The sequence below is a fragment of the Amphiura filiformis genome, chromosome 15 (genome assembly GCF_039555335.1).
Source record: "Amphiura filiformis chromosome 15, Afil_fr2py, whole genome shotgun sequence".
In the NCBI taxonomy this organism is placed as follows: Eukaryota; Metazoa; Echinodermata; class Ophiuroidea; order Amphilepidida; family Amphiuridae; genus Amphiura; species Amphiura filiformis.
The window spans coordinates 41,595,449-41,622,649 of NC_092642.1; the positions used below are offsets into that span (position 1 = coordinate 41,595,449).

The following is a 27,201-nucleotide window of genomic DNA, read 5'->3' on the forward strand; positions in this document are numbered from 1 at the left end:
TTGAAGTTCTAATCTATAAGCTTCTACCAAGTGTGCATTTATCTACATGCACACTCATTAATATTTGCTATATTCAGTGACGTCTGACATGACTGGAGGCTGTGGTGACTGTCTGTGCCAATGCAATGTTTATGTTTACACTGCTGACACGACCTTAAGCTTTTAGCTATTTTTAGGTAAGCTTACAAAACAGACGCTCAACTGAACCTTTATTTGGTAACTATTTACCAACTATAGCATCTTTTTACAGAGAATTAATCTTTACAAATGTAGGGGCAAACTTGAATTGCTCCCCTGGTTAGCAGAAGCTTGGTACTAAATAATACAATCTTCGATGACTCGGAACCAACAACAAAAAGTGACACAAATCATCACAAATCCAAGGATACACTTTAGCTGAAACGTATCTTGATGATGTTTATTATCTTCACTTGCTATTCTTCTTCTTGTTCTTGTCACAAATACTAATTATGTTGGTTCAGGTAAAGATTAATTGTGTCTTTACCGAGAGCTTCTACACTACAATACTTCAAAATACAAGATGACAGCCTCCAGTGCCAAATTCGGCACCAAATTACATGTGATTGATGGGCTGCAGGCTATGTTTAGCTTATACTTCAAGGGCGCTCATCACATAAACAAACATGCCATAGGAATGCAATGATTAAGGATGCACAACACTTAAACAAACTTTGATTTTGGTAAATGGCATCAACATGCTCAATTTGCTTATTTTCGTTTTTGTAATACTTCAGTGGTAGTTTTTTTTACTTGAACAAGAGGGGGCGTGTATGTTATTGCCAATTTGGAGCGATTGCCGAATAGGGTGCAACTCTACTATATATTACAAGACTGCCCTACTCCAACCCTAATTAGGATGGGTCATTTTTGCCTTCTCTCAAATTTGACTTTCACCTATGCATAAGAGCATTATGTAAGAGTCCAATACATAACAAAAACCCAATAGGGGAGACCGAGGCAAAGTGGACCAAAAGTTTTTGTCCAGCCCAAATATGATTACAAATCAAGGCAAGGCAAAACTTTAGGTTTATAATCTTACCTTAGGACTGCAACTAACAAATGACATTAATAAAGTTGATCAAAAACGCAGTTTTATTAAAAGTCGTTTTCGGTCACTTGCGTCTAACTAACTGTTCAAGTGAACATGCATATACCCCAAAGTCACTTGCATTTATTATGGAAGTTAATGTGATTAATCGTACATTTGTTGCCGAAATGAGTAACACGCAATTGAGAAAACAAATGGACATAGCTAGTTCTGGCTCTAAGCCCTCGCTATAAAGGTTGCGTTCAGATATTCCTGTGGCTACTTCCAGACTTCCAGGTATTAGACAGGGTTTTCTTGCTTATACAGTATTGACATTATTATGTTTTGTTTTCGTTTCGTTGTTGTTGTTTTTTGGAGTGGATGCACGTGCGTAGTTTGTGTCTTTAAAAAGCAGTACTATGTGGGACACGTTTGTTGCATTGTTCTCATTGATGGTTCCTCTTTGGTGTGAAATGTTCTTTCATGATTAATCTTGTGTTGTTTCCGTGTGAAACATTTGTTGCAATGTTTGCATTGGTAAGGTTTATCTCTAGTATGAACCCGTTCGTGATTAGCCCTGTTACCTGAAGTTGTAAAACATTTGTTGCAATATTTACATTTGTATGGTTTCTCTTTGGTATGGATCCTTTCATGTGTCTTCTTATTACCTGCAAGTGTGAAACTCATGTTGCAATATTTACACGAGAATGGTTTCTCTTTGGTGTGAATCCTTTCGTGTCTCTTCTTAGCAAATGCATGTGAGAAACTCTTTTCGCAATATTCACATGGAAACGGTTTATCTTTGATGTGGACCATTTCATGCATCACCTTACCCGCTTTACGTAAGAAACTCTTGTTGCAATATTGACATCGGTATGGTTTCTCGTTGGCGTGAATTCTGTCATGCTCAATCTTGTCTTCTTTCAGTCTGAAACTCTGGTTGCAACGTTTACATTGGTATGATTTTTCTGTGGTATGGTTCCGTTCATGTACAGTCTTGTGACCTGCCTGTGAGAAACATTTATTACAATATTTACATTGGAACGGTTTTTCTCCAGTATGAACCCTTTCGTGTTTAGCTATAAGACCGGAAGTTGTAAAACATTTGTGGCAATATTTACATTGGTATGGTTTCGTGTGAATTTTTTCATGCTCCTTCTTGTTTTCTTTCCGTGCGAAACACTTGTTGCAATGTTTACATTGATATGGTTTCTCATTGGTATGAATCCTTTCATGTATAGTCTTGCCACCTGACTGTGCGAAACTCTTGTGGCAATATTTACATTGGTACGGTTTCTCTTTGGTGTGAGTCCTTTCATGTATAGTCTTTTGCTGTGCCAGCAAGAAGCTTTTGCCGCAATATGTACACTTATGCAGTTTCTCTTTGGTGTGAATCTTTTCATGGCTGCTTCTTTCACCGGAAGTCGAAAACCCCCTGTCACAATATTTACATTTGTATGGTTTTTCTTTAGTGTGCACCATCCGTTCGTGTATAGTCATATCATATTTCCGTGAAAAATCCTTGTTGCAATATTTACACTGGTATGTATTTGATGTTCCATTGGTGTGGAGCTTTTCATGTGCATTCAAATGATTTACAAGTATGTAACCCTTGTCGCAATATTTACACTGGTATGGTTTCTCTTTGGCGTGAATCCTTTCATGTCTAGTTCTGTCACCTGCCCGTTTGAAGCACCTGTCGCAGTGACCACATTGGTATGATATTTTGACTTTAGTGTGAATTTTTTCATGTCTATTCCTGTCACTAGGCCATTTGAAACTCTTATCTCAATGTTTACATTGGTGTGCTTTTTCCTTGGTTTGATCACGTCCATGTCCAGTCTTGGTGCTTGAGTCGGATACACTCTTATTGCATTGTATCTGTTGGTTGCCTTCTTCTTTTGTATGAATCCGTTCATGTCTAATTTTATGATGTGCCTGTGAGAAACTTTTTTTGCAATATTTACACTGGTGTGGCTTTTCATTGGTGTGAATTTTTTCATGTCTGCTCCTATTAGATAAGATCGTGAAACGTTTTTTGCAATGTTTACACTCATATGGTTTCTCTTTAGTGTGAGTCCTTTCATGTGTAATCTTACGCATTGGCCATGTGAAACACTTATCGCAATATCTACATTGGTACGGTTTTTCTCCAGTATGAACCCTTTCATGATTAGCCCTGGTACCTGAAATTGTAAACCCTTTGTTGCAATATCTACATTTGTATGGTTTCTCTTTGGTGTGGATCCTTTCATGAATCTTCTTACCACTTAACTGTGCGAATTTCTTTTTGCAATATTTACATTCGTATGGTTTCTCTTTGGTGTGCAACCTTTCGTGTCTCTTCCTAGCACTTATCTGCGCGAAACTCTTTTTGCAATATTGACATTTGTATGGTTTCTCTTTGGTGTGAACCCTTTCATGTAGGTCCTTAGCACCTACACGTAAGAAACTCTTGATGCAGTATTGACATTGGTATGTTTTCTTTTTGGTGTGAACCCTCTTATGTCTTGTTCTTGAAGTTGACAATATCGCGTGGTTTGATTTCTCTTTGGTGTGTTCAATGTTGTTACCTGAAGTTGAGAAACGCTTGCTACATCGCTTAAACTGGTTAAGCTTCTTTTTAGTACGAATCTCTTCGTCGTATTTGGTCTGGGCGCATACATACGAGTGAATCTTTTCATGCGTTGTCCTGATCCTGTTGCTAGCGTTATTGGAATTCCGGACAAACTTTCTGCCACGTCTAGTCTTGATACCAGAGTACCAGCCTTTGTTATATTCGTCATGTTTCATTACTTGCATAAAGCGGTAGAAAGATCCATACCTGTACAGATGTATTTTCTTTTTATGTCGCCACATATGCGCATGGTAGTTGTTGTAATCGGTGCAGACTTTCGTGCAGTATTTGCATACATACAGTCTCAAGTAACATTTAGAATCCATATTTCTCAGATGAGCATAAACCTGTAATATTAATATAAAAGTATAAGGAAGTAAATCGAATTATTGACAAACTAATAAATTAACCTTTCAAATTTAAGATTCTTTATTTCGAAAGGGAAATTGAGTTGCATTGAAGTTGCGTTTCACAAGTACCAAGACTAGGAAATTAAGATAATCGGAGATTTTGAGAGGATGATCGAATCATTTTAGGAATAGCTTATTATTTTCAAATTTCAACTCCTTAAGGATTCAATTTTAACTCCTTAAGGGGTGGGGTATGAACGTTTGGACAGTATTTATTATGGGACATTAGAGCACATCAGACATCGAATTGCATTCTGAATACGAAGAATGTCCTTCTGGTATCAAATAATTTTGATTTTGTGAAATTCACAATGTAATGCACATTTTATGGCAAATGATTAAAAATTGATATTTTTGATATTTAACAGTATTCGAAGTAAACTTTATAAATCGGATGATTTATACTTAAAGTGTATGTAGGTGGGATGAAAAGACGACGATCAATTGAAAATTTTGAGGGGGAGGGGGTGTTGATTTTTAAAAAGTGGACATTTTTGCATCATATACGTCAATTTTACTGGAATCGATTGACTGAATGCGAAGAAATGGGCGATTGTATAACGCATGCGTCAATTCACTTTATTCCAAGTTTGAAGGAAAGACCATTCAATACAACGCGCGCTTTGGTTAACTCAATGGGCTTCATGTTGTTCTGTGAAATCCTTTTCGTTCTTTATAATCAATCTGTTTCTTGCAAAACATTTAATTTGGTTTTAGTCAAATTTGAAAACCTGCACGATATTGAAAATGAAAGCTTGCATGCAAGATGATGCTCGGTACTTGTAAATATCTTTTTTCGTTAATGTTGATATATAAATGTTGCTTAAAGAATTATTGCATTAAAGAATTCCAGCTGGCTTCTCACACACATTAAAGTTTTCGGAATATTTCGTAGAAATTGTAATGCAAAGTTTTTAAAAATCTTTTAGAACTTCAACATTACATACACAAACTTTAGGAAGCGGTGAGCGTCTGTGATCAAACTTGGAATGAACTGCATTGGTGCGCTCATTATGTAATCGTTAATTTCTTCGCAACCAGTCGATTAAATCAAACGAAATTTTCGTACATGATGCACCATAAAATAGGCTATGCGCTACATTTTAAATTTGTTGATTCTGATGTCTAATTCTCGCCTTACGTTCAATTTTATTCACTCGGTAATTTTTTATGGGACACCCTGTATGATGTGAGCGTAGAGAGCAGGAAATGTTGCACATTTAAACGTCTTTGTACGGTTTTCCTAACCTTTTTAGAGCGCTAAAATGTGTAGGTCAAGTAGGCCCTACCATTGAGGCCTATTGACCTTGTCCTATTTTGCTGTGTTACCTGAGTAACGAAGCATCCAAGATATTACAATCCTATCCTTATTTGATTTGTTTAACCAAAACGAACAATTTGACACCTCTTTTGGCAAAATCGGAGCACTTTGATGTTTTCGACCCCCATAGAGGCAAAAACATGACCTTTGACCTTTTTGAACGGTACATCCTAGATAGGTCAAACTATACATTTTCTGAATCCTTGTGACTAGGGGAATACATTGGAATAGTTTTCAACACAATTTGAGCAAGTTTGAAATTTTGACTCTATGCAAAGTTCGATGACCTTTTACCCCCCTTGGGGCCAGTTTATATTTTTGGGAACATCCTGATTATGTTGTGGGGTCATCTCAGGAACCTAAAAAAGTTGGTTTTGTTTGGTCCTGTGGGGTGCACAGAAAGTGGTCCTAGCTCCCCGAGTAAAGCGGTTTTTGCAGGCAGAGAGGGGGCAAGCGATTTTGTGGGCCTTTCCAGGCCCGTAGCCAGGATTTTTTGTGCGGGAGGGGGTGTTGATTTTTAAAAAGTGGACATTTTTCCAAGGGGGGCAATTTTGTGAAAAGTGGATTTTCGTCCCAAAATTTGATTTTTGGCTCACTACGCTCGCAAATTCTTAAATTTTGGGACTTTTTGTATACTTTTGCAAGTTTTTTTTGGGTGGTGCGTCACACCACCCGCACCCCCTGGCTATGGCTCTGGACCGCTCAGAATTTTACCCCCTCCCCCGGGGAGCTCATAATTAGGGGCTGCGCAATAAGTAGGCTATGTGTACTCCGGGGTGGTGAATTTTCTGCCAAAAATCGCTTGATCCTCCCCTGGCCGTGCCAAAAATCGTGCCCCCCTTTGACGTGCCAAAAACCTTTGCCCCCCCTTTTGACGTGCCAAAAAATCTTTTCCCCCCCCCCTTACACATGCAAGATTTTGGGGAACCCGAATTTAAAACCTTAATTTGTCTTATCATATCCCGGGTATCATATAATGCGAGCGCAGCGAGCAGGAAATTTTGCATATATTTGACTGTGTTCCTAGCGTTTTCCTACACCTTTTTAGGGCGTATATAGAAATGGTGCCCCCCCCCCCTTTTGACCTGCCAAAAATCGCTCGACCCCCCCCCTTTCGACGTGTCAAAAATGCTTGCCCCTCCCCACCACTCCCTTTTGGCCTGCCAAAATCTTTGCCCCCCTATAATTCAATCATGTCCGGATATCAATGCTTTGACATTAAAAATAAAAAAATAGAAGTAGGCTAGACGATTAAAAAAACCACTTCAAAACAATGAAGCAAATCCCCGGGAGCAAATCATACAGACTTTTGACCAACCTTAATTTCTTCTCTATAGCGAATCGAGCAACCGCTGTTCACAATAAGCCGGAAAATCCTCATAGACCAAAATACAACTTGATTTCAAGGTGTGATTCTTGTACCATTAAAACATGTATCAGAAAAGTGAATAAAACCGCTACTTGCTGTAAGCACCATTCACCAACTACCAAGTGCCGTGTTCATGTTCATGGTATAACTATAAAAGGAAGTGAATCAGGAAGTGTGCATAATATATCTATAGCTATTGCTCAATCATGCAATGCAACTCTATTACACCTTTTTTTCAGGTCGCTCAAGTTCCAGGTCAGCGGAGCTGAGTTGAACTTGGAAAGTGGCCGTGACTAGGCCTGGTGGCCGTGACACCATGCATCGGGTCACGGTCATTTGCTTTGTTTAGGCCTCCTAGTAGTAGTATATAATATTGCCATTGGATACCAGCATGCCCAAAGCAGCACATAGGTATAGTATTGTTTCGGTTTAGTAGACTGGTACTGAGCTGGTAGTATCGTAAGTAAATATCATACTTTATAAATAGTAATGTAAAGTTAACTTATAAATATTAAAGTTTCTTTGATAGTGATGATATCCTAATAGTTTTTACGATATTTAATACACAATATTACTACACTCAAATACTTTAAAGGATCAGAATCTAGTAATCATGAATTTACACTCTTCTATAAGGTGCTGACCAAGGAGCTCCAAGGTGTTTTTCACGGGACACCAGTATGCGAGTGCATGTCTGTTGCCCGGTCTGTTGCCTTTATAATAATACAACATTGCTGCATATGAATGAACCGTTTAGGAAAACTATACTGCACAATTTTGGCACCATTAGGCCTATATAGAATATGATTTATATACTAGCTCAAAAAGGTATTGTTAATGCACACGTAATACTTTTAATTTATTGAATTGAAAATACTGAAAAGGGTCAAAAGACAGCATAAACTATTAAATCAATATAATATTATTTTGTAAAATCAGAATTGGTCTCAAGTTAAAATCCGCTGAATATGAAGAAATATGATTTCTGTGTGTGTGTCGGTGAGACCCACTGTAATTTTCCCATTCCAATTTGCAGCAAAATAGCTATTGTTGTCATCTTGTCATTTGAAGACATGGATAAAAAAAAACCAAAAAAAAACCCGCATTTCGCTTTTGACCTGCTACAGGAAACAAACATGTTCTTTTTTTGCCTAAATGCTGAGCAAATTAAAAAAAAAAGTCTAAAATAGAACGATGCAGGTCCAGAACGTGATGAAATAAACATATTGAGAAAGAAATTTGAAACATGTCTTATGGAGTAGAAAGAGACAATGAATCGGGATGAGATGCACAATGCTATCTTCAGTAGATAGCGAAAAAACCATGAAAATCAAAACACAGCAAGTTCCTAACACGCATTCTGCTCGCGCTAAAAAAAGGACATTCGGCCTAATGCTGAGCAATTTAAAAATCTAAAATAGAGAAAGGTGTAGATCCGAAACGTGATGACTGATGATGCTATAATATTAAGTTAAAATTTCTGAACGGGATTTATGTATAGGCCTACTAGAAAGAACAAACGTGATGAGGCTCGTAAATATAGGCCTAAAGATAACATTTCTTAACTGGACTGGTGTACAAGAAAGAAACCGCTATGTGATGAAATAAGAAAGTACTGTATTGAGAATTAGTTTATTGTCCCCGGAAAGCACAACCCATACATCTTACCTAGGCTCCCCTCTCCCTCATCTATATAACCTCCTCTTCCCTCTCCTCAGTATCCCCCCCCCCCCCTCGCCTTCCCTACACTCAATATCTCCTCTCCCTCTGACACACACTATTCCACTCCACTCTCGAACTCTCCTCTCCCCTCCTTCCCTTTCTACTTCCAATGTTCTCTCCCATCTGTTTCTCTTTCTCCCTCCCCTTACCTCCCCCAAACACACCCCCACACACACACCCCTCCCATTTCATATCTCTCTTCTCATTTCTTTCGAGTAATAAATAACTTCAATAAAAGTCAAATAGCCTATATTGGAAGTCACATAACTTTCTATCGATAAGCACATGAAATCACCGCGAAATTTGATATCTTTTGTAGGCCTAGATTTAGATCAGGTAACTTCAAATCTTCTCTGCCTCAAACCAAGCGATTTTGCGTTCACGCGATTATGTAACAAACTGAAATGAAAACCGAAACTACTTGCTACAAATTGGTAGAATTTTAAACCGATACACGCAACTATTTTTGTTCACTTACGTGAGCTTTCGACACGACGACTCTGTGTCTTTTTCAAACTGATGGAAACTGGTTATTGATCTGGGTTGTCACATGACGAGCTGGCGATGTCATGTGACAGAACAGGTTCGTAGACCGGTGGTAGCTGGTGGCGGCCTTTGTCCTTGTTGAGAGTGCTGCTACAAGTTTTAGTTTCTAACAAAGAGTACAAACAAAGATATCGGTAATGACGTCAGTCAAGAGTTTAGGCAGGATAGGAAACCACGTAACCAAAACCAAAACCAATACTGAACTCAATACTTGAAACAACCGAATGTGGTCCATGCTCTTTCGCCTCTTCCCAAACCTCCAAGATATGTCAGGAATATGCATGTAATAAGGGGCTTTTGCAAAATTGGGCATATCGGTTTAGAGGTATTTGGTCCCTGGGAAATGGAATTGGTTCCATTACACATGCATTTGTCTTCAGTGACGATGCATTGAACTTGTTGAACATGTAATTGTGATTGAGTTCGAATTTCATGTCAGCCATTTACTTTTTCTTGTTCATGTTGCAGGCAAAAACAGACAATCCAGTTTCATCACACACACACGTTGTTGTTTCGCCTTTGGAGGTTTACAACTAGTTGTCTTATTTCTCCCCAAAATCTACTATAATAAAGTCAATTGTTTTGTAGACAATTCTAATAATGTTTGGTACAAAACTGAAACCGGAGGAGATTCTCTTTGGAGCAGCGGTAGGCATCCCGACATCACTACTGGCGTACCTTCGTCTTAAATATGGTCCGACTCTCTGGAAAGATATTAAAGCCATTCAGGTAATGAAAAAGAAACAGGGGATAATGCATGAACTGGAAGTTAATAACATCACTATGGTTGATATATTTGAAAAACAAGCGCAGAATCGGCCACAGAAACCTTTTATGTTATTTGAAGATAGAAGTTATACTTATCAAGAAGTCGATCAAGAAGCCAACAAGTTGGCTCGTTTTATTCAACACCGTGGAGCCGTCCGTATTCGGGAGACTGTGGCAGTCTTCCTGCACAACGACCCTGCGTTTATTTGGACGTGGCTTGGATTCAATAAACTTGGCATTGCTACAGCATTTGTGAACACTAGTTTAAGGTTGGAGTCACTTCTTCATTGCATTCTTGTTTGTGGAGCAAAAGTCGTTGTATGTGGGAAAGGTAAGCCATTTATCTATATCGGATACAAACAAATCCGCTTTCACTCGGAAACCAAGTCGTGTTTAAGATTTTTATCATTTTATGATTAAATAATACAAAGTTATCTGATTGGGTGAATACTAAATAAAATAGAATTGAGATGCTCAGATGGTTTTGTAACAAAGGGACCTAGGACGATTTGTGTATTCCAGGAACTACATTACTATTAATATAAGATTGGATATTCATACTAGGCTAAAACAAAATATGTTTTGGTTGCCCTCAACCGACCGACCCAAAAAATTGGAAATCTTGGGTCGGGGTTTTTTTCCAGCCTGTTTACCCCGTGTGAAATTTAACGTCGTCCCCTGTCCCTTTCCGATGTCACATTTAATAAAGGCTCCCAGAGTTAATGTTCAGATTTCACAAGATCTCTTCATCCGTCCATAGAGCCTGAACTTCTGGACGCCTTGCTGGCAATCTCATCAGACCTCAAATCTCACGGAATCATCATCTGGGTTCTTGGTCGTCCTGGTGACATCCTCCCAGGCTGCGTTTCACATCTGGATACCAGAGGTTATTCTGCAGATCTGTTGTCTTCTGACGTGAGACAAGATTTGACATTGGATGACATGGCAACCCATATTTTCACTTCCGGGACAACAGGTAATATCTACCGAAGCGTGACAAGTAACTTGGCTAAAAGATACGAAATGTTGAATTAAAATAATTGCATTAATCTTTTGCTTGACACATATTGGCAGTGTTTCGATTATTAAAGCTATCGAGACTTTTTAATAATGCATTAATGTATTGCTATATACCACACCACCAGGTCTTCCCAACGCATGCAACATTCCACATAGGAAGTTGCATGCTCAGAGTCTTCTTCAGCTTCCTTTGGGCATTCGTGAAGATGACGTCATGTACACACCAATGCCACTATATCACACTGCAGCATTCGCTTTCGCAGTTATGGGTACTGTTAGAAATGGTACGTTTAGTTTTATATATCAAATTTGAGAAATTATGCGTAATTGTTGGTTATCATTATAAAATCCCAGCATCAACATGATCAACGCGGCCCTCGACAAAGTCCAATGCAACCAGCGAAGTCTGTTTTGCCAAAAAAAATAACATTATGGATAAATACAACATTTATAGTGGCCCATCAAACCGTACTTCACAGTATTATTATGTGGCTCGCGCGGGGAATCGCGGGTCCAAAAACATGGGCGATGTCTAAATCTTACATGTTCCGATGTCTTCCTTGCAAGAGGTGTATACTCGACTAAACGTATACACGAAACATTCACCCTTAACCTATCGGGTTACGTATGTATGTACACGGAATAGCACATGCCTTTGGTCGCTCATTGCAAATTTGAATATTTATATATTAACGTTACTTGCTTTTTGCAACATACCAACAATAAGCTATATATCTTGTGTGTATGTATATACATAATATAGGCCTAATATCTATATTTTGTCCTTTTGCAGGAGCTACAGTAGCTTTGGCGTACAAGTTTTCAGCCACCTCATACTGGGATGACGTACGCAAATATGGAGCGACCATAATTCAATACATAGGGGAAATGTGCCGGTATCTGTTAGCCCAACCAAAAAAAAGAAAAAAACATTCCGAGATGGGTTGTACATGTGACCAATGAGCTGCATTGGTCACAAGTCAATCGCTCGTCATTGGAGCTTAAGATTAATTTAATGTGAAATACAAAAGTAATAAGACGAATAGCCCTGAAAAACATTTTAGCATGTTTAGTAACAGTGAATTAACGCAAATCACAAAACTCTAGGCCTATTTGGCTTACTTTTTAATAGGTCGATGCTTAGTAGACAAAGTACAGGACTTCAAATAATAATTTGTGATGCATCTGGCGAGATGTCACAAGACAATTCTCAATATTTTGATATTAATCCGCGATGTTATAAGGCCCGCTGATTACGAGCTGATCAAAGTATAGACATACTTTGACAACGGGTAGGATCAACTCAGATCAGATAATAAATTATAGAACGAATTCATATTCTCAACGGAGATCACCGCCGTATTAAAATTCTATTACCCCACGACCCATTATTCAAAATCGCGCACTGTGATTTGTTGTGATTAGCGATAAAGTGTCAAGGGCAACGAAATGTATGTTCTTCTATCATCACAGCGCACAGCAGAGCGCACAGCACACCTGCTTATGTAGGGGAGAATGGAATGTCAGGGGTGTGTTATTGTATGTGCATACCTGCTTATAGGGGAGAATGGAATGTTAGGTTGTGTTATTGGAATGTGCATACACTTTGGCTACGCGTATGCGTTCCACCTTGAGGTAAACAACTTGAAATATTTGGGCAAAAATTTGATATTTCTCTTTAAATCACACTATTTTGTGGTAATAGAATAGAAATAAAGGGTGCAGCATTATCCTTTACACGCAAATAATGTGTCCTCGGCAGGTAAAATGTTTAAATAATGGGTTCGGCTGCGCCTCACCCATTATTTACGTTTTTACTGCCTCGGACACATTATTTTCGTGTAAAGGATCATGCATTACCCTTTATTTCTTAAGTATAATCATGGTAATTGAATCAGTCAATGTATAGGGTTATCTCTTGGGAAATCAAGACAATTTCATTATGCGCATAACAGCTCTTTTCAGAGTCACCAATTTTGAAGAGGGGTTACTTGACCGACATTCACACTACAAACGGATCGAGTCAGACCACCGTAATTGATTCGTAACATCTATCATGTCTTCCATTCTCTATTTTAGAGGGACATTGATGGTGAATACCCAAGGAAAGTTAGGTATGCGATAGGCAATGGAATGCGTCCGGATATATGGAGAGAATTTCAACGACGCTTTAACATTGGTCACATAGCCGAGCTATTTGGAGCATCGGAGTCAAACTTTTTGACAATTAACCTCGATGGAAAAGTTGGAGCTGTTGGTCGATATACTGGGTTATTAAAGGTATAATTTGCTCGTCTTCTTATGTCGTCATCATAGTTATAGTTTTCATCGGAAATTCTCATGAACAGGTGGATTGTAATAAACCTGAAGCATGTTAGAACTAATAACCTTTGTAGGCCTATAAATATAATGTTAATATCTTCGCCTTCCCGTCAACGAGCTTTCTCAGTGATTAGCACAATGCTACGTATTGTAGTTTGATCTGTAAGCAGATGCTTTCACGACGGAAATCAATAACAAAGGTTTCTGAAGAAGTCAGAAAATACAATTCTAACTCTTTCAGGCTTGGAGCGATTCATTTGAAATCGTACGATGTGATCATGTAACAGCTGAACCAATCAGAAACAGCAATGGCTTCTGCATTCCAGTCAAACCAGGTAGGACCATTATAGACCATTTCTATAATTGGCACTTTCCTGCCGTTGTGTGCATGGGACGAACATTGATGATATCACGTAAATTATAAAATAAAGAAAGCGAGGACAAGAATTCGGTAAACATTTATGACAAATTGCAACCGTACTCCTGCTAATTAATCATTGACGAATCAAACGCTCATTCTCATGCATTTTCTTTGTTACTTATTCATTACTATAGCTCAGCTACTACGGAAGCACTGAAGGGACATGTCATGTTGTCATGATGACATGATGATGACATAAATGACGACATAATTGACCACATAATTACAGCTGTTCTTTCTAAAAGATACTTAAGGGCATTGAAATCGGAACGCTCCTTCGCCTCCGAAGGAGGCTAGAAAGGACGCATATAGCGCGTAGGCCGGTGCGTAGTGAGGTCGAACCTTTTTGTTTTGATCTTCGCGTGCTGATTTCAACCATCGCGATCTCCGCACTGAGCACGCCGTGAGTGTGCGACGATGCTGTCGTGAGAGCGTAAAATGAGTCAGCACGCAATATTGGGAGATAAATTTACGTGTTGCCACTACATTTGGTCAACATTGATGAGTCTTGAATGGATTGTAGGCCTACCCCGTAAATAATACAAGAACCCGTTAATAATGATCGTTTTCCTGTTATTTTTTAGTGGTTATAGGTTCAATTCATTATTCACTTTATAGGTCATAATAGCCTAGCTCGAAATATTATAGATAACACAAGTAAAGAGGTACCAAAGAGGTATTAAATGAGTTATCAAAACTTGCTCTTATTGTAACTCTCTGCAGGGAATATGGGACCATTAAGGACGTTTAGCTTATTTGCATAAAAACTAAAGAAGATATGCCCACAAGAGATTGTTATGATGAACAACCTGTCCTTTAGGCCGTATAAAATTAATGTTTTGGTTCTAGTCCAGAGGATTTTCATGAATTGATGAGGGAGGGAGGTGATTCTGAGGGATAAACCCCTAGAGTACCACAAAAAGACTTGGAAGTGATGCTTGTTCTCTAATAAACTTATCTATATGTATGAAGATTTCATAAATCATTCCAAAGTCTAAAAAAATTGAAAAATCTAAAAAAAAAAAATCTGACAAATCCCAGAAATTGAGGAGGGAGGGACGAGAACCAAAATATTAATTTTACACGGCCTTAAGATTAATAAAACAGGCAATGTTACCTTGTTTTTATGTTTGTTTGGACGATATGACGTCAAAATGACGTCATCGTCAAGTGTCCCATATTACCTGCATGTGCAGGTAATATGGGACACTGTGTTATCTCTATGGTGAAAATCAAAAAGTTCAGAAAATCACTCTTTTGTTCTAAAAACATTTTTGTTGCATGATTTTGAATGTTAAATGCAAATTTCTACAAGAAAATTCAATTTTCTAAATAGTTTTGCTTTTCGCATTGACAATCACACAATTTCCTATGTGTCCCATATTACCTGCACCCATTCAGTTGAAAATCAGAGAAAATAATCATTTATAAAAGGAAAGTGCCACTTGTCAGTGGAATTTTACCTGCTGATAAGCTTAACCCATCACCTAAAGATCATAAAAATGACAAATGCCCCTCAGTACCAGAGTTTTTGGATACACAATCATAAAATGTGACGTCATTGATTTTATATCAGGCCAAAAAACGACATAATTTTTGGGCAATTTCACTCTTTTTGGCATTGATTTCCAAGAGTTTGATACACAGACTCCAAAACTGCATTTCTAGAAGCACAATTGATGTCTCTAAACACTTAACAAATCAACTTAAAGTGTTTACCTTCTCTAAGCTACTTTTTGTTAAAATGAAATTAGGTGTCCCATATTACCTGCTGTCCCATATTACCTGCAGCTACCCTACCAAATGTTTTGGTGGCATAGAGACAAATAAAACTTGTAAAACTTGTATCCTACCTACAATGTCTTTTTTACAACGCTAGTTTTTAAATAATTCTCAATAGGTAGTTCATTTTTTAGACCGGGATCTTTATTATTTTAAGTAAACACTAGGCCTACCTACCTACACCATCTTAGTATAATACAAAAATCAGCAAACCTTGTATAACTTGGCAAGTTATAAGACTTAACAATCAAATATGCCTATGCACGAACACTATTTTGTACATTCAAATATTTGATATAGCCTACTTATATTCATATTATTTTTTCATATTTCACATAGGCCTACTTACATTTAGTAATCAGCTGCATCGGCAGTGTAAATAGTATATAAAGGTAAAAAGTGTGAAACTACCGTAAAATATATAAGTTAAAAGTATTTTATTATGGCTGTGAAAAAGGCCTATGGCCGAAAGCTCACCAAACTTTATATATTTTACGGTAGTTTCACACTTTTTACCTATATTAATTATACTTACATTAGGCCTACGTCATAAGATTTAGATTGTCATTTAACAATCAATGTTACCGTATTATAAGAAAAATCTTTTTTTACATAATTATTTAGGCCTAAATATACAGTCATCGTGGTCATGGGCCTGTACATTATTATCAATTCATTACTCGTACTACTTAAAATACCGACAGATTACATTTACACATTAGGCCTATAGGCCTACCTAAATGTGATGCGATCAAGCAAAATCAGTCGGAACTCGGAAATATTGATTTTGAGATATAGCCATACAAAGGAGATATTTCCTTTTGTTTTCTTATGTTTTGGAAGCTCTTTAATTGCTCATATCTTTGGAACTGCTTGTTTATTTTCGACAGGGTTTTCTGCAACATGTAGCTATGTAAATGCTTTTTACTATCCTATAAGAAACTGAAAATTTAATATTTCCGAGTTCCGACTGATTTTGCTTGATCGCATCACAAATATGTACACATTATATTTTGCATATAGGCCTATATAGGAGTATCACTTGATTTGATGGTGAAACAAGTCTACGCAATGAAAAAATCCAAAAATCAAATTCAGTCCTTTTTCAATCCATTTGATTTAGATATTCCAATAATTATCATCAACAATCAAGCGGTAGGGCCTATACAAGATTGAAATATTTCAATCAGTAATTTAAAAGCGCAGGCCTGTGAGTTTTTAAAAAATGTAAGGAACTTAATGTTAAAAGAACGTAATTCATAACGAAATTTGAACAAAATTTTTTGTAATTTGCAAAATAGGGTTCTTAGATTTTATTCCATGATTTTCTTAAACTTTAATAGACCAAACTAATTTGAATGAGGCCTAGGCCTATACTATTACAAACAGATAAAATATAACTAAGTAGGCTATAAGACCTATAACAAAATATTTAAGCATAGCAAATAATAATGAATTTTCTTTTATAGACAAGACAGTACTGGAACATATAACAGACGATTCAGAATAGGCCTAGCCTATGACAAATATCAATGACACAAAAATGAAAAAACAAAACAAAGAATTACATTAAAATGAAAAACTTACATTCAATGAAAGATTAATTAAATTAATTTTGAGTTTCTGTGATGAACGCAATTTTTTTTTGAGGCGAATTTGAAATACTCGATCACCCGAAGTGAAAACAACTTGAAAACCCTAGACTTTCTTGCTACATTGATGCCATTTCATAAATCATTATTTATTTAAAGACCAAAATGGTTTTCCGGGTCGTTTTAATGCCTAAATCCGCCCAATTTTGTCACCTTTAATCAGAATTACTAGCTGTGCAGGAATTTGACCAGTTTTACCAGTTATTGGGCCGGCAGTGTGAGAAAAGTATGCGCCAGCTACCGCGAACACCACGTTGGGTAAACGCAAGCACTACGCGCGCGTTCCTCCTGACATTACGCACTCATCTGAGCTGGGTACTTTTTGGTACCCAGCTGTCACGGCCGTTTTTATGTCAAAAGGGTGTAACTGACAGTTTGACCAAAATTTTATTTCTTGCCAATTTTATGTTAAAATCATAATGATTTGCCTAAAAATACGTCGTATCTGTAAGAATAATATCCCACCACCGAGGAAATGCCTTTGGAGTTTGGATTAAGACACAAAAACCTGTGAAAAACCGTCATAAATGTAGAGAAACAACTGAAAATCGATGGCACTTTGGACCCTTTTCAGGGAGACAGATATCCCGACGCGGAGTAGTGCGCCTGACTTCATTCGAAACTGCGAGTTTCTCATCTACGCTTACGCTTTATATCATTGCTTAAGGGGGTACTACACCCATTGATTTTTTTTTGCATTTTTTTGCATTTTGTGATATGTAAAATGAAGGGCAAATCTTCTCGTTTTATTGGTGGAATTGGTATCAATGTAGCTTACATGCTTTTGAAGATAGAAGCCAAAAGGAGGTACATCACTGATGATTTAAATTCACTTCATTTTGGAAAGCTTACTATCAACGGATTTCGTTAAATGTTGGATATGTGTTGCTAACACATTAGGGAAATAATGTTGATATGTAAAACTAGATTTCGCGGTTCTCGGGTCGGGCGCTTCTCGTGATCGGCCTATTTCTAATTACCCAAACCCATAAATACCTGCCCTGATTTTTTAAACTATGAAATGCGTCTCTCAATGATCAAGACCCAACTTGACACAACTTAATCAATGGCGAGAAACGTGAACGCAAAAACGGTTCATATGCCTTCCGGAAATAGTCATGTTCTGCTGAAATAGGCCTATATGCACGTGTTTGGTGTGTGCACGTGTTCGGTATTGAAATATATGTTGAAAATAAAGGCCTATAATTATTGGTCCGATGAGATGCACCTGTTAGTCACACTGTAATGCTTTTCCGATGCGCGCACTGTACTTCGCGCACACTCCCGTTGATACTCCGCGATAGCGCACTGCGAGCACGCGATAGTACACCGCGTGAACGCGAAACGCGCGGACGCGAACGCGATAGCGCGCGGACAGAGGACGGACGGACGGACACGCCGTAATTAGTATTAAGATGGGAATAAGTGGTCCCTGATTTCTTTAATGACTTCATGAACTTGGTGCTCCACAACTATCAAAAAACGAACCGGTTAAAATGCTTCTATTTTCAATGTCGAGCTATATTTTGTATTTTGAACTTGCAACACTATGTCACTGAAACTTAATTAAGCCGTGTGAGCCATAGGTAACATGTTACCACAACCACACTGACACTACAGCAATGTTGAAAAAGATTGTATTTTTTGTCACCTATACCACCATATTAGGTAGTTTTCCGTAAGCTTCATTTTTGTGATTTTGGTAACTATTTTATATTTATTTGCCCAATCCAACTCAACTAGGCAATCTAAATTGTACTCACCATTTACATCCCAAGGTATTTTAGTATATCCACCTCACACATTTCCATTATATAGGCCTATCCAGTAACAGACAAAATATCAAAATTGATGCCTCATTATGACATGTATGATATCACAGATTATCACATGTATTCAAAATTGATGCCTGAATTTGACCTGAACCAATTGACCTATAACCTGACCTTTGATGACCTTATAGCCTTTTTTAATCTCTTTTCCTAACAACATATTTAATCTCTTTTCCTAACAACATATTATAGAAGATACATACATGATGTAGTATTAAATTGTCTATGTGGAAGAGATTATTTAGGCCTATATTTTAATTTATTCAGTGTTATAATCAGTGAGTATATTTCTATAGATAGTATAACAAAGGATTTAATGTATTCTATTCATGTATTCTACTTGGACATGTTCAATAGAATAAATTATGGATTGTTATGAAACACACATCTCAGTTACCAGGATACAGTAAACAAAAAAATATATAGGGCTAAAATGATTTTCTAAAATGGTTTAAAACCACTTTTTATGTAGAGATATTTTATAAGTTCAGGACATGAGATGATGAACATATTTATATACTTTATAAATTTGCAACAAAAAAAGAAGATGGGTACTGATGAAAATCAGGGTATTAAATCGCCTTAATACTCGCTTTTGATAGTTTAAAATCACGTGATATCGGTGCTCACCCAATCAATGGCAGAAAAGTGCCAATTATAAATTTAGAAATAGCCTACCAACAAGTAAATCATAGTTGACCATGCATGTTGGCTACAGTCATTTTGTTCCAGATCCATGCAATGTTGTGTCTCCGTTTTATTTCAAAGGTTCAGGGGAAGTGACTTTTGTGAGCGGTTCACAAAATGGTGAAAGTTTCTCTTATCATGCCCGTCATTGCCACAACTTGTGATTATTATGAACACAATATTCTTTTAAGTAAAGCACCGGGTTAATTAAACTGGAGCATAACGTCGACTTACCGTGCGCTGGACTCTCTTTTAGTGATCATTTAATATTCTGTGGGGTTTTTTTCTGATAAAAGTCTGATGTTATCTTTCTGAGCAAGAAGTACTTGCGATTAACGTTTTTTTCTTATTTAAGGGGTACTACACCCATGTGGTAAATTTGTGACTATTTTTGCATTTTTCTCAAAAAATAATTACACACTGGTAACAAAAGTTATGTATACTGAAATTTCAGTGACTCAAGACAACCGATTCAGTATATATGATAAGAAACGAGGTACATCCTAGCGGTACCTTATTTCTGATCATAAATAACAAACCGCTTGTCTTGGGTCACTGAAATTCCAGTGTAGTAATTGGATTCCTTGCCCTATAATATACATAACTTTTGTTACCACTGTGTTATTAGTTTTGAGAAAAATGCAAAAATAGACACAATTTATCGAGGGGTGTAGTATACCCCCTTAAGTTTCTATTGTGTTGTTTTTGTTTGATATAATTATTTCGAAATTTACTCATCCGATATATTGTTCCAACACTCTTAATTAATTCAAGGACTCATCACAAAGTTAGGCAAAGTGAAAAGCATTGTGAACCGTTTTTGGTTCTATAAAACAATTTCCTTGGCTGAAGAATCTTTTTCTTTTTCAAAAGAACATTTTGAAGTATTCTTTATTAAGGTTCCTTAAAGGTCCTTCAAGCTTAAAGCTTAAAGTTCTAACCTATGGGGTTCTTTGTAGAACCAAAACGTATTTCTTTAGCCACGAAAATGATTCTTCTTATAGAACCTTAAGCTTGAAGAACCGTTAAGGAACCGTTATGAAAGAACAAGGGTTCTCCGTACAAAATAAAATAAAATGATTTTTTGAACCAAAAAGGGTTAACAATCCTTTTCACTGTTCTTACCTTTGTGATAAGTCCCTGAATTAATGAATTAGAAAGTGTTCTTTAAAGGTTCTAGGTTCTTTAGAGAGCTTAAACAATAGGGTGTTGTATACGGGACAAAAAGTTTCTGAGTTGAACCTTTTTTCTAAGATATTGTCTGCTTAACATTAAAAACGTGGTTACAAAACTCATCCTTCTTCATTCTTATCTTTTCAGAAGAACCAGGCGTATTCCTGTGCAAGATCACGAAAGATACTCCCTTCAATGGATATAAAGCTTCGAAAGAAGTAAATGAGAAGAAGATTGCAAGGAATGTGAAGCAAGTTGGCGATGAATACTTCAACATTGGAGACCTTATCACGTATGATAACGACGGATATCTATATTTCTATGACAGAGCCGGTGATACGTTCAGGTATAGGCCCATTTCTACAGATTTCATTATAATACTGATTTTGATTTCTGATTTCCAGTAATTAGGGTTATAGGGTTAAGGTTAGTTTAGGGTTAGGGTTAGGATTATAGGGTTAGGATTAGGGTTAAGATTAGGATTAGCTTACACGAAATAATTACGTGAAGGATCGACCCGACTTCGTTCGATCTAATGTTAGGCTCGTAATTTATATAGGCATACTGGATAGAAAACACATGCAGGACACTGGCAATCACAAGTTTATAGAGATCAGCACACGTTTTGGACACTTGACCCCAAACTTTACCGTGACGGGGGCCGGTACAAGTTACCGACTGTGTACGATCAAGGCAATGTCATCCTTGATTTGTCAGTCGCCTGATGAAAGTCAAAGTTGTAACCAAATATTTATGTACCGTACGCATGCGCGTATTTTGGGGGCTTTGGGGCGCCAGCCCCCGGGGTCAAAGTAGGGGCGGCAAAAACGAAGGGCGGCGGAAGAAGAAGGGCGGCAAAAACAGGGGCGGCAAAACGAATTATCAAATAAAAAGGGCGCAAACAATTGAAAAAGCATAAAAAATTTTGAAAAAAGGTTGCTTTTAAAATCCTTTTTTTTTTTTTGCTCTTCACTTTTTCAAACGACCGTGAAAAAAATAGGGTCAACCTTTTCGGGCTGTTAAAGAAGGGGCGGCAAAATTGTTTCTTCTTCAGCCCCCGGGGTTGGGGCGGCCACGGTACGCCTTATTTGGATGTCCGGACATGTCCTAATGAATTTGTTGCAACCTTCAATGTAATGTGTATTCTGCATGCCTTATTATTTTCAGATGGAAAGGGGAGAATGTTTCAACAACCGAGGTAGCAGAAATAATTAACAAGTTTCCAGACATTCTTGACACTAACGTATACGGTGTTCATGTTCCAGGTATTTATTAACTGACCTCAAAAAGAAACTTGTCAGTAACCAAGCAGCTGTCAAAATGACACAACAGTTAAATGCACTGACACGGAACAGGTTCCGGGACCACATTCACAGGCGAATAATTGGAACCCAGCAAAAGAAATCTGTAAGAATGCGTACAAGATCCTTACACAGGTGATTATTTCCAAAGAATAAGTGGAATAGTGTGGAACAGGGCTGCTTCTGCTTTTCACACTTTCTTCAAGAAACAGGTCTTGTTCCACACTACTAGTATTTCATTTACTCACAGATTTCTTGAGTTGGGTACCAATTATTGGGCTGTGAATGTGGTCCAGGAAGCTGTTCCATGTCTGTGCATTTTGCTGTTGTGTCAGTTGGACAACTGTTTGGTTACTGAACAGTGTTGAGAGTAGATTATTGAAGTAATCCTATGTGCAATTCTTGTTCATTTTTATGAACAGAATTTTAAGATATGACCTTGTGAAAAATTATAAGTTATAATATAGCGCATTTTGGACACCATACACTGCAAAAAATATTTTACTCATCATTGAATAAAAAGGTCCCAACTCAACAGTTGAGTAAAAAATGAGCTCAATGTTGAGTATTTTTTTACTCATTTGTTGAGTTGTGACCTAGCTATATGAGCTCAATGTTGAGTAATTTTGTACTCAGCTGTTGAGTTTTTGCAGTGTATCCACAACATTCAAATGAGAAATGCAGTCAATGGAAGGTTACGTGTTTGTACAATAATTGTATTTTATAGATCAACTTACATATATTCTTTGTTGTGTTTCAGGTAACGAAGGGAAGGCTGGCATGGCAGCGATAATGCTAAAAGCTTCGCTCAAAGGCAACTCCACTTTGACATTTAACCTTACCAATTTCTATTCCTACATCACCAAGCATCTGCCATTATACGCATGCCCCAAGTTTCTACGCATAGTGCCTACAATGCCATTGACAGCAACATTCAAACATCAGAAATCAGCATTTTGCAGAGAAGGGTATGATTTAGATGTTATCTCTGATCCAATGTATGTTATGGATTTGAAACGAAAGACGTATGTCTCATTGACAGCCAGGGAACTGAGAGAAGTTTTGATTGGGAAAGCAAGGTTGTGATTGATGCTGTCAAGACGTCGACTCATCTTCAAGCACCAGTTGAGCGCGAGAAAGTGGCCTCTGAAATCGGCTGAATTGTTGGTGCTGACATTGATTTACCGATCAGTGGCATGTCTCTATCAACCTATTTTGAATTTTTCCTATAAAAACTTGATCCAGGAATTTTTGATAAAGGAGTGCCTTTTGACCGACGACGAAATAAATGTGTTAAAGGGGGTTACCCCCTCGAAAACTCAACGGTTTTGGCCCATTGTTTGCTATTCATGGCCGAATTGGTTCCTTTTTTTAAATTTCTTACAATTTTTGTATTTTTAAGTTACCGGCGCCCTTTGCTAGTCAAAAAATAGAGGGGCGCGCTGCCGCGCCCCTAAATCCGCCCCTGTGTACAATGGTCAAAATCCTGACAATACCAAGTCACTCCCTGTCATAAGAGGGGTCAGTTCATTCAAACTTGACACATACCACATACTTTGAGACAAAAGACAACACAAATTAAGTATTTTAGATTTCATACTGATCAGTTTATTAAAAATAGTTTTAAAAAAAATAGCAGTTTCGTTATGACATCATTTCACAAAAGTACAATAAAACCTGAGAATAATTTAAGGACTTCAACACAACTTGTTTATTTGGCTTACCAAGAGCACTTTCGAGGAACTTCCTCGTCGTCAGCCGATGTTGTTAGTTCTGATGTTGTTACATGTAGCTCTGTTTCTCTTGGAAACGGCCAAAAAAACAAGAACAAAAACAGAGCTAATATCGGCTGACGCCGAGGATGTTCTCGAAAGAGCCCCGGCAAGTAAAATAAACAAGTAGTGTTGAAGTCTAATTTTAAATCTCTCATTTTATTACCACTACATGTGAATCTGCAATTCTATACAATAAACCTGTCTTTCATTTGAACACTTTTAAAAGCAGGGAGAAAAGTGTTATAAAAGCCAAGAGCATTATTCAATTTATTAATTTCAAATTTGTTCATAACTTTATTATCTAGCTGATAATCCCATCAGGGTAAAAGTTAAATCTGGTTTCTTGCCTGTAATTAATTACCCCTGTAAATTCCTTGGATTGAAAATCAATCTGAAGCGATTGCACGCAGTAACAAATCCAAAATGAATGGAATCAAAAAATTTAGATTCACTATTTCAATTAGATATTGAGAGAGTGATGCATGGGCCTGGCAAAGAGAAAAAAACTGCAGGTCTGAAGAAGATGAGTCAATTTAAGACAAAATTGGAACATCAATGTTGCTATTGACTCTAAAGAGGAAGAACTAGAGTTACTGTGCTTCAAGAAGCACAAATATCAGGTGGCAGCTGATACAGCTGATGATATTAAATGTGGAAATGCTAAAAATGGAAGGATAGTTTTTGTTTATTTTGTTTAGGTCAGTGCTTCTTGTGGCCAAGTTTGGTCGAGATTGATGCAAGCGTCTGGCACTAGTAGATGGTTTGACGAAAGAATCAGAAGCAGATTTCAGTGCTCAACAATATATGATATAAAAAGGACACAGGGGAAAAATGGTAATTTGCATATTTCCAAAATGGCTGATAAATGCATGTCTCAAAATCTAATTGTATTCCTCTCATTATTAGGGTTCAGAAAAAGTAGAGTATATCACCGATGTACAGTTTGTAAAGGTCAAATTTTGGTCTTCACCATTGTCCACAGGGTAAAAGAAAATCAAAAATGCTCCAAATTTGATCAAAGTGGTCCGAGATTGTTCTGCTTGGAACAACTTTTAAAACTATATCTCAGATGTTTTGTTTCCTGGGTAACATCAGAAAATAGGTCAATAGCAGTGGCGTAGATTTCTTTTTGACATTGGGGGGACGGAGTTGGGAAAAAAATTATTGAAGTATAGTCAATGCAGCACATTTTGGCAAAAGAAGAAGTTTATGGTACAAATGCGCAAAAAAATTTTGCTATTTAGAAGCTAAACTGATGAAATACGGTGTAAAAGGAGAATAAATTTGCGCGAAGCACGCGAAAATTTGCACTTTTGGGGCTAAAATGGGCAAATATGAGGTTAATATGGTCAGAAACCCATTATCAGGCGCCAACATTGGGGGCCCCCTGACAAAATATTTTTTTTTTTTATCCCCCCCCGAGATCTACACCTATGGTCAATAGGCTTCGACTTTTTTTGCCCTGTTACCCAGGTAATGAAATATCTGAGATATGACAAACTATTCTTTGGTTAAAACGTTTTCCCAAGCGGAACAATATGAGACTCTTATTTTCAGATTTTTTTAAACTTGATAGACATTTAATGGAGACCAACATTTGACATTTTACCTTTATGTAACTTATGAACTGTACATCGGAAATATTCAAACTATACTTCTTCTGAACCCTAATGAGAGGGATACAATTCGATGGTTTTTATTCAAATTCACCCAATTTTGAAATTTGAGCCCTGCATAATAGCAGCCATTTTGGATATATGCAAATTACCATTTCCCCCCCCCCCCCAAGTCCTTTTTGGACATATTGTTCAGGAGGATATTTAGAGTGACTTGCAAGTAAAAACATGGTGTTCCAATGTTGTCTAGCTTAACCCATTATTTTAATCAAATTGACTCGTCCAAAGGGTTCATTTTTCATTTTTTTTTCCAACCCGATTTTTATGATCATAATGAATGCAGTGATACACAAAAACTTGTATAGCCCCCTCTCACAGGAGGGAATTGATACCTACCTACTACTTTCCAAGATGAATGCCAACCTGATAAATACCAACCTGCTACTCGTCTCCTTGTTATTACTCTACATTACTTAAATACAGGGTGTCCCAACAAAAGCAAACTTTTACCACCCATGTGAAACAATAAAGCATTGGTGCTATATATACTTGCATTGAGACCCAAAAACAAAATTCTTCAAAATTAAACTTTTTTTTAACCCATTGCTCTTGCAATACGTCTTCTAACCATTTTAAGTTGGCTTCATCACAGCATAATTTGAACTGGAAAAAATTATTGAAAAGAAAACCAACATTACATTTGTTGAGCCTGCTTTTGTTTAGACATGCTGTAATCTTATTTCAACTTTTATCTTTTGCACAAGCATATTTTGTTCCAGGGTTAGCTACAAATATACCAAGTTTATGCATGAAATTTCAGAGATATTGCAAATAAATTTCCTCGATTTCCCTATATGGCAGCAATACCGGTACATATGTATATATATAGCACACACGCAGTAGGCATAATATATTCTTTCCGTCAATCAGTTGGTCGCTCAAAAATCATAACGTTTGATACTTCAGGAGATATATTCAAAATTATTAATTCAGCATGGAGTTCCCAACTGTGGAAATGTTTGATGTTGCCCCCTTTTTCAGTGTATTATAAGCCTGGTTATGACCACCTACCTTATGTATAGGAAACAAACTGTGGTATTGCAATTCTTGTTATTGATACCCTGCCTAAAACCACCTTGAGCAAACTTCTTTTTAGACCGGACCCTACCCAATGACCCCCTTTCTTTAATCCTATTTCCAATGGCCCCCTTTTTTTATTTCCTGCTACCTACTTTTTTTTTCAAATCGGCTACCCATGACCCTCACTGGCCTTAGGAGCTGTGCAATATTAATTATGAGCCCTCTTGACCTGCAAAAAATCCCCCGGTACAAGCCAAATTTTTAGGATCACAATTTGCAAACCTTTTTAGATATATGTTGCACCTTGCATATTTAAGCGTTTCTGTACTGTTTTCCCAAGCTTTGTTAGAGCGTTTTATTTAAAAGGTGTCCCATGAATGTATCAAAAATCGCTCCCCCGCCCTTTTCGGCTCGCAAAAAATGTCTTGTCCCCCCAGTTTTACCCTCCATCCAGGGCTCATAATTATTGCACATCCCCTTGAGTTTGAGTAGTCTGCAACCCAATTTGAAAGTCTACTCAAAGTCCCCATTTTTAAATGCTGTTCCAAATGACCCTTTTTTAGAACATCTTTTTTATCTTTCCACTTTTTTAGAAAATCTTAACCAGGAGTCCCCTACTGCTGGTAGGTACATACCCGTCACCCGTAACCTATATGCACCCCCCCCCCTTTCTCCTGGAGACAAGTATAAGTCCTCTTGTCATGAGCTATTCCAGTTGAAATCCATATACCTATGGAAG

The 27,201-nt window shown here is 37.4% G+C and overlaps 2 protein-coding genes across 2 annotated transcripts; one reads left to right on the forward strand and one right to left on the reverse strand.

Annotated features, from left to right (window-relative positions):
- Positions 1–723: 723 nt before the first annotated feature.
- LOC140171647 (uncharacterized) lies at positions 724–6,742 on the reverse strand. The gene is made up of 2 exons (XM_072194938.1): positions 6,715–6,742; positions 724–4,012 (listed from the first exon to the last, which is right to left on the reverse strand). The coding sequence occupies exon 2, from the start codon at positions 2,546–2,548 to the stop codon at positions 1,466–1,468; it is 1,083 nt and encodes a 360-aa protein (XP_072051039.1). The 5' UTR covers positions 2,549–4,012; positions 6,715–6,742; the 3' UTR covers positions 724–1,465.
- A 273-nt stretch (positions 6,743–7,015) lies between these two features.
- On the forward strand, positions 7,016–23,786 carry LOC140171999 (long-chain fatty acid transport protein 2-like). The gene is made up of 11 exons (XM_072195347.1): positions 7,016–7,224; positions 9,502–10,132; positions 10,562–10,777; positions 10,947–11,105; positions 11,615–11,767; positions 12,720–12,724; positions 12,901–13,101; positions 13,385–13,478; positions 20,838–21,036; positions 21,858–21,955; positions 22,752–23,786. Exons 2-11 carry the CDS (start codon positions 9,634–9,636, stop codon positions 23,075–23,077), a joined length of 1,950 nt encoding a protein of 649 aa, XP_072051448.1. The 5' UTR covers positions 7,016–7,224; positions 9,502–9,633; the 3' UTR covers positions 23,078–23,786.
- The last annotated feature ends 3,415 nt before the right edge of the window (positions 23,787–27,201 follow it).

Excerpts from the sequence above, each read along its gene's own strand:
- LOC140171999 (XM_072195347.1), top strand. The coding sequence starts at position 9,634 with ATGTTTGGTACAAAACTGAAACCGGAGGAGATTCTCTTTGGAGCAGCG. Across the intron at positions 10,133-10,561 it reads AGTCGTTGTATGTGGGAAAG|AGCCTGAACTTCTGGACGCC; the intron begins GTAAGCCATTTA and ends ATCCGTCCATAG. Across the intron at positions 21,037-21,857 it reads AGAGCCGGTGATACGTTCAG|ATGGAAAGGGGAGAATGTTT; the intron begins GTATAGGCCCAT and ends TATTATTTTCAG.
- LOC140171647 (XM_072194938.1), bottom strand. The coding sequence starts at position 2,548 with ATGACTATACACGAACGGATGGTGCACACTAAAGAAAAACCATACAAA.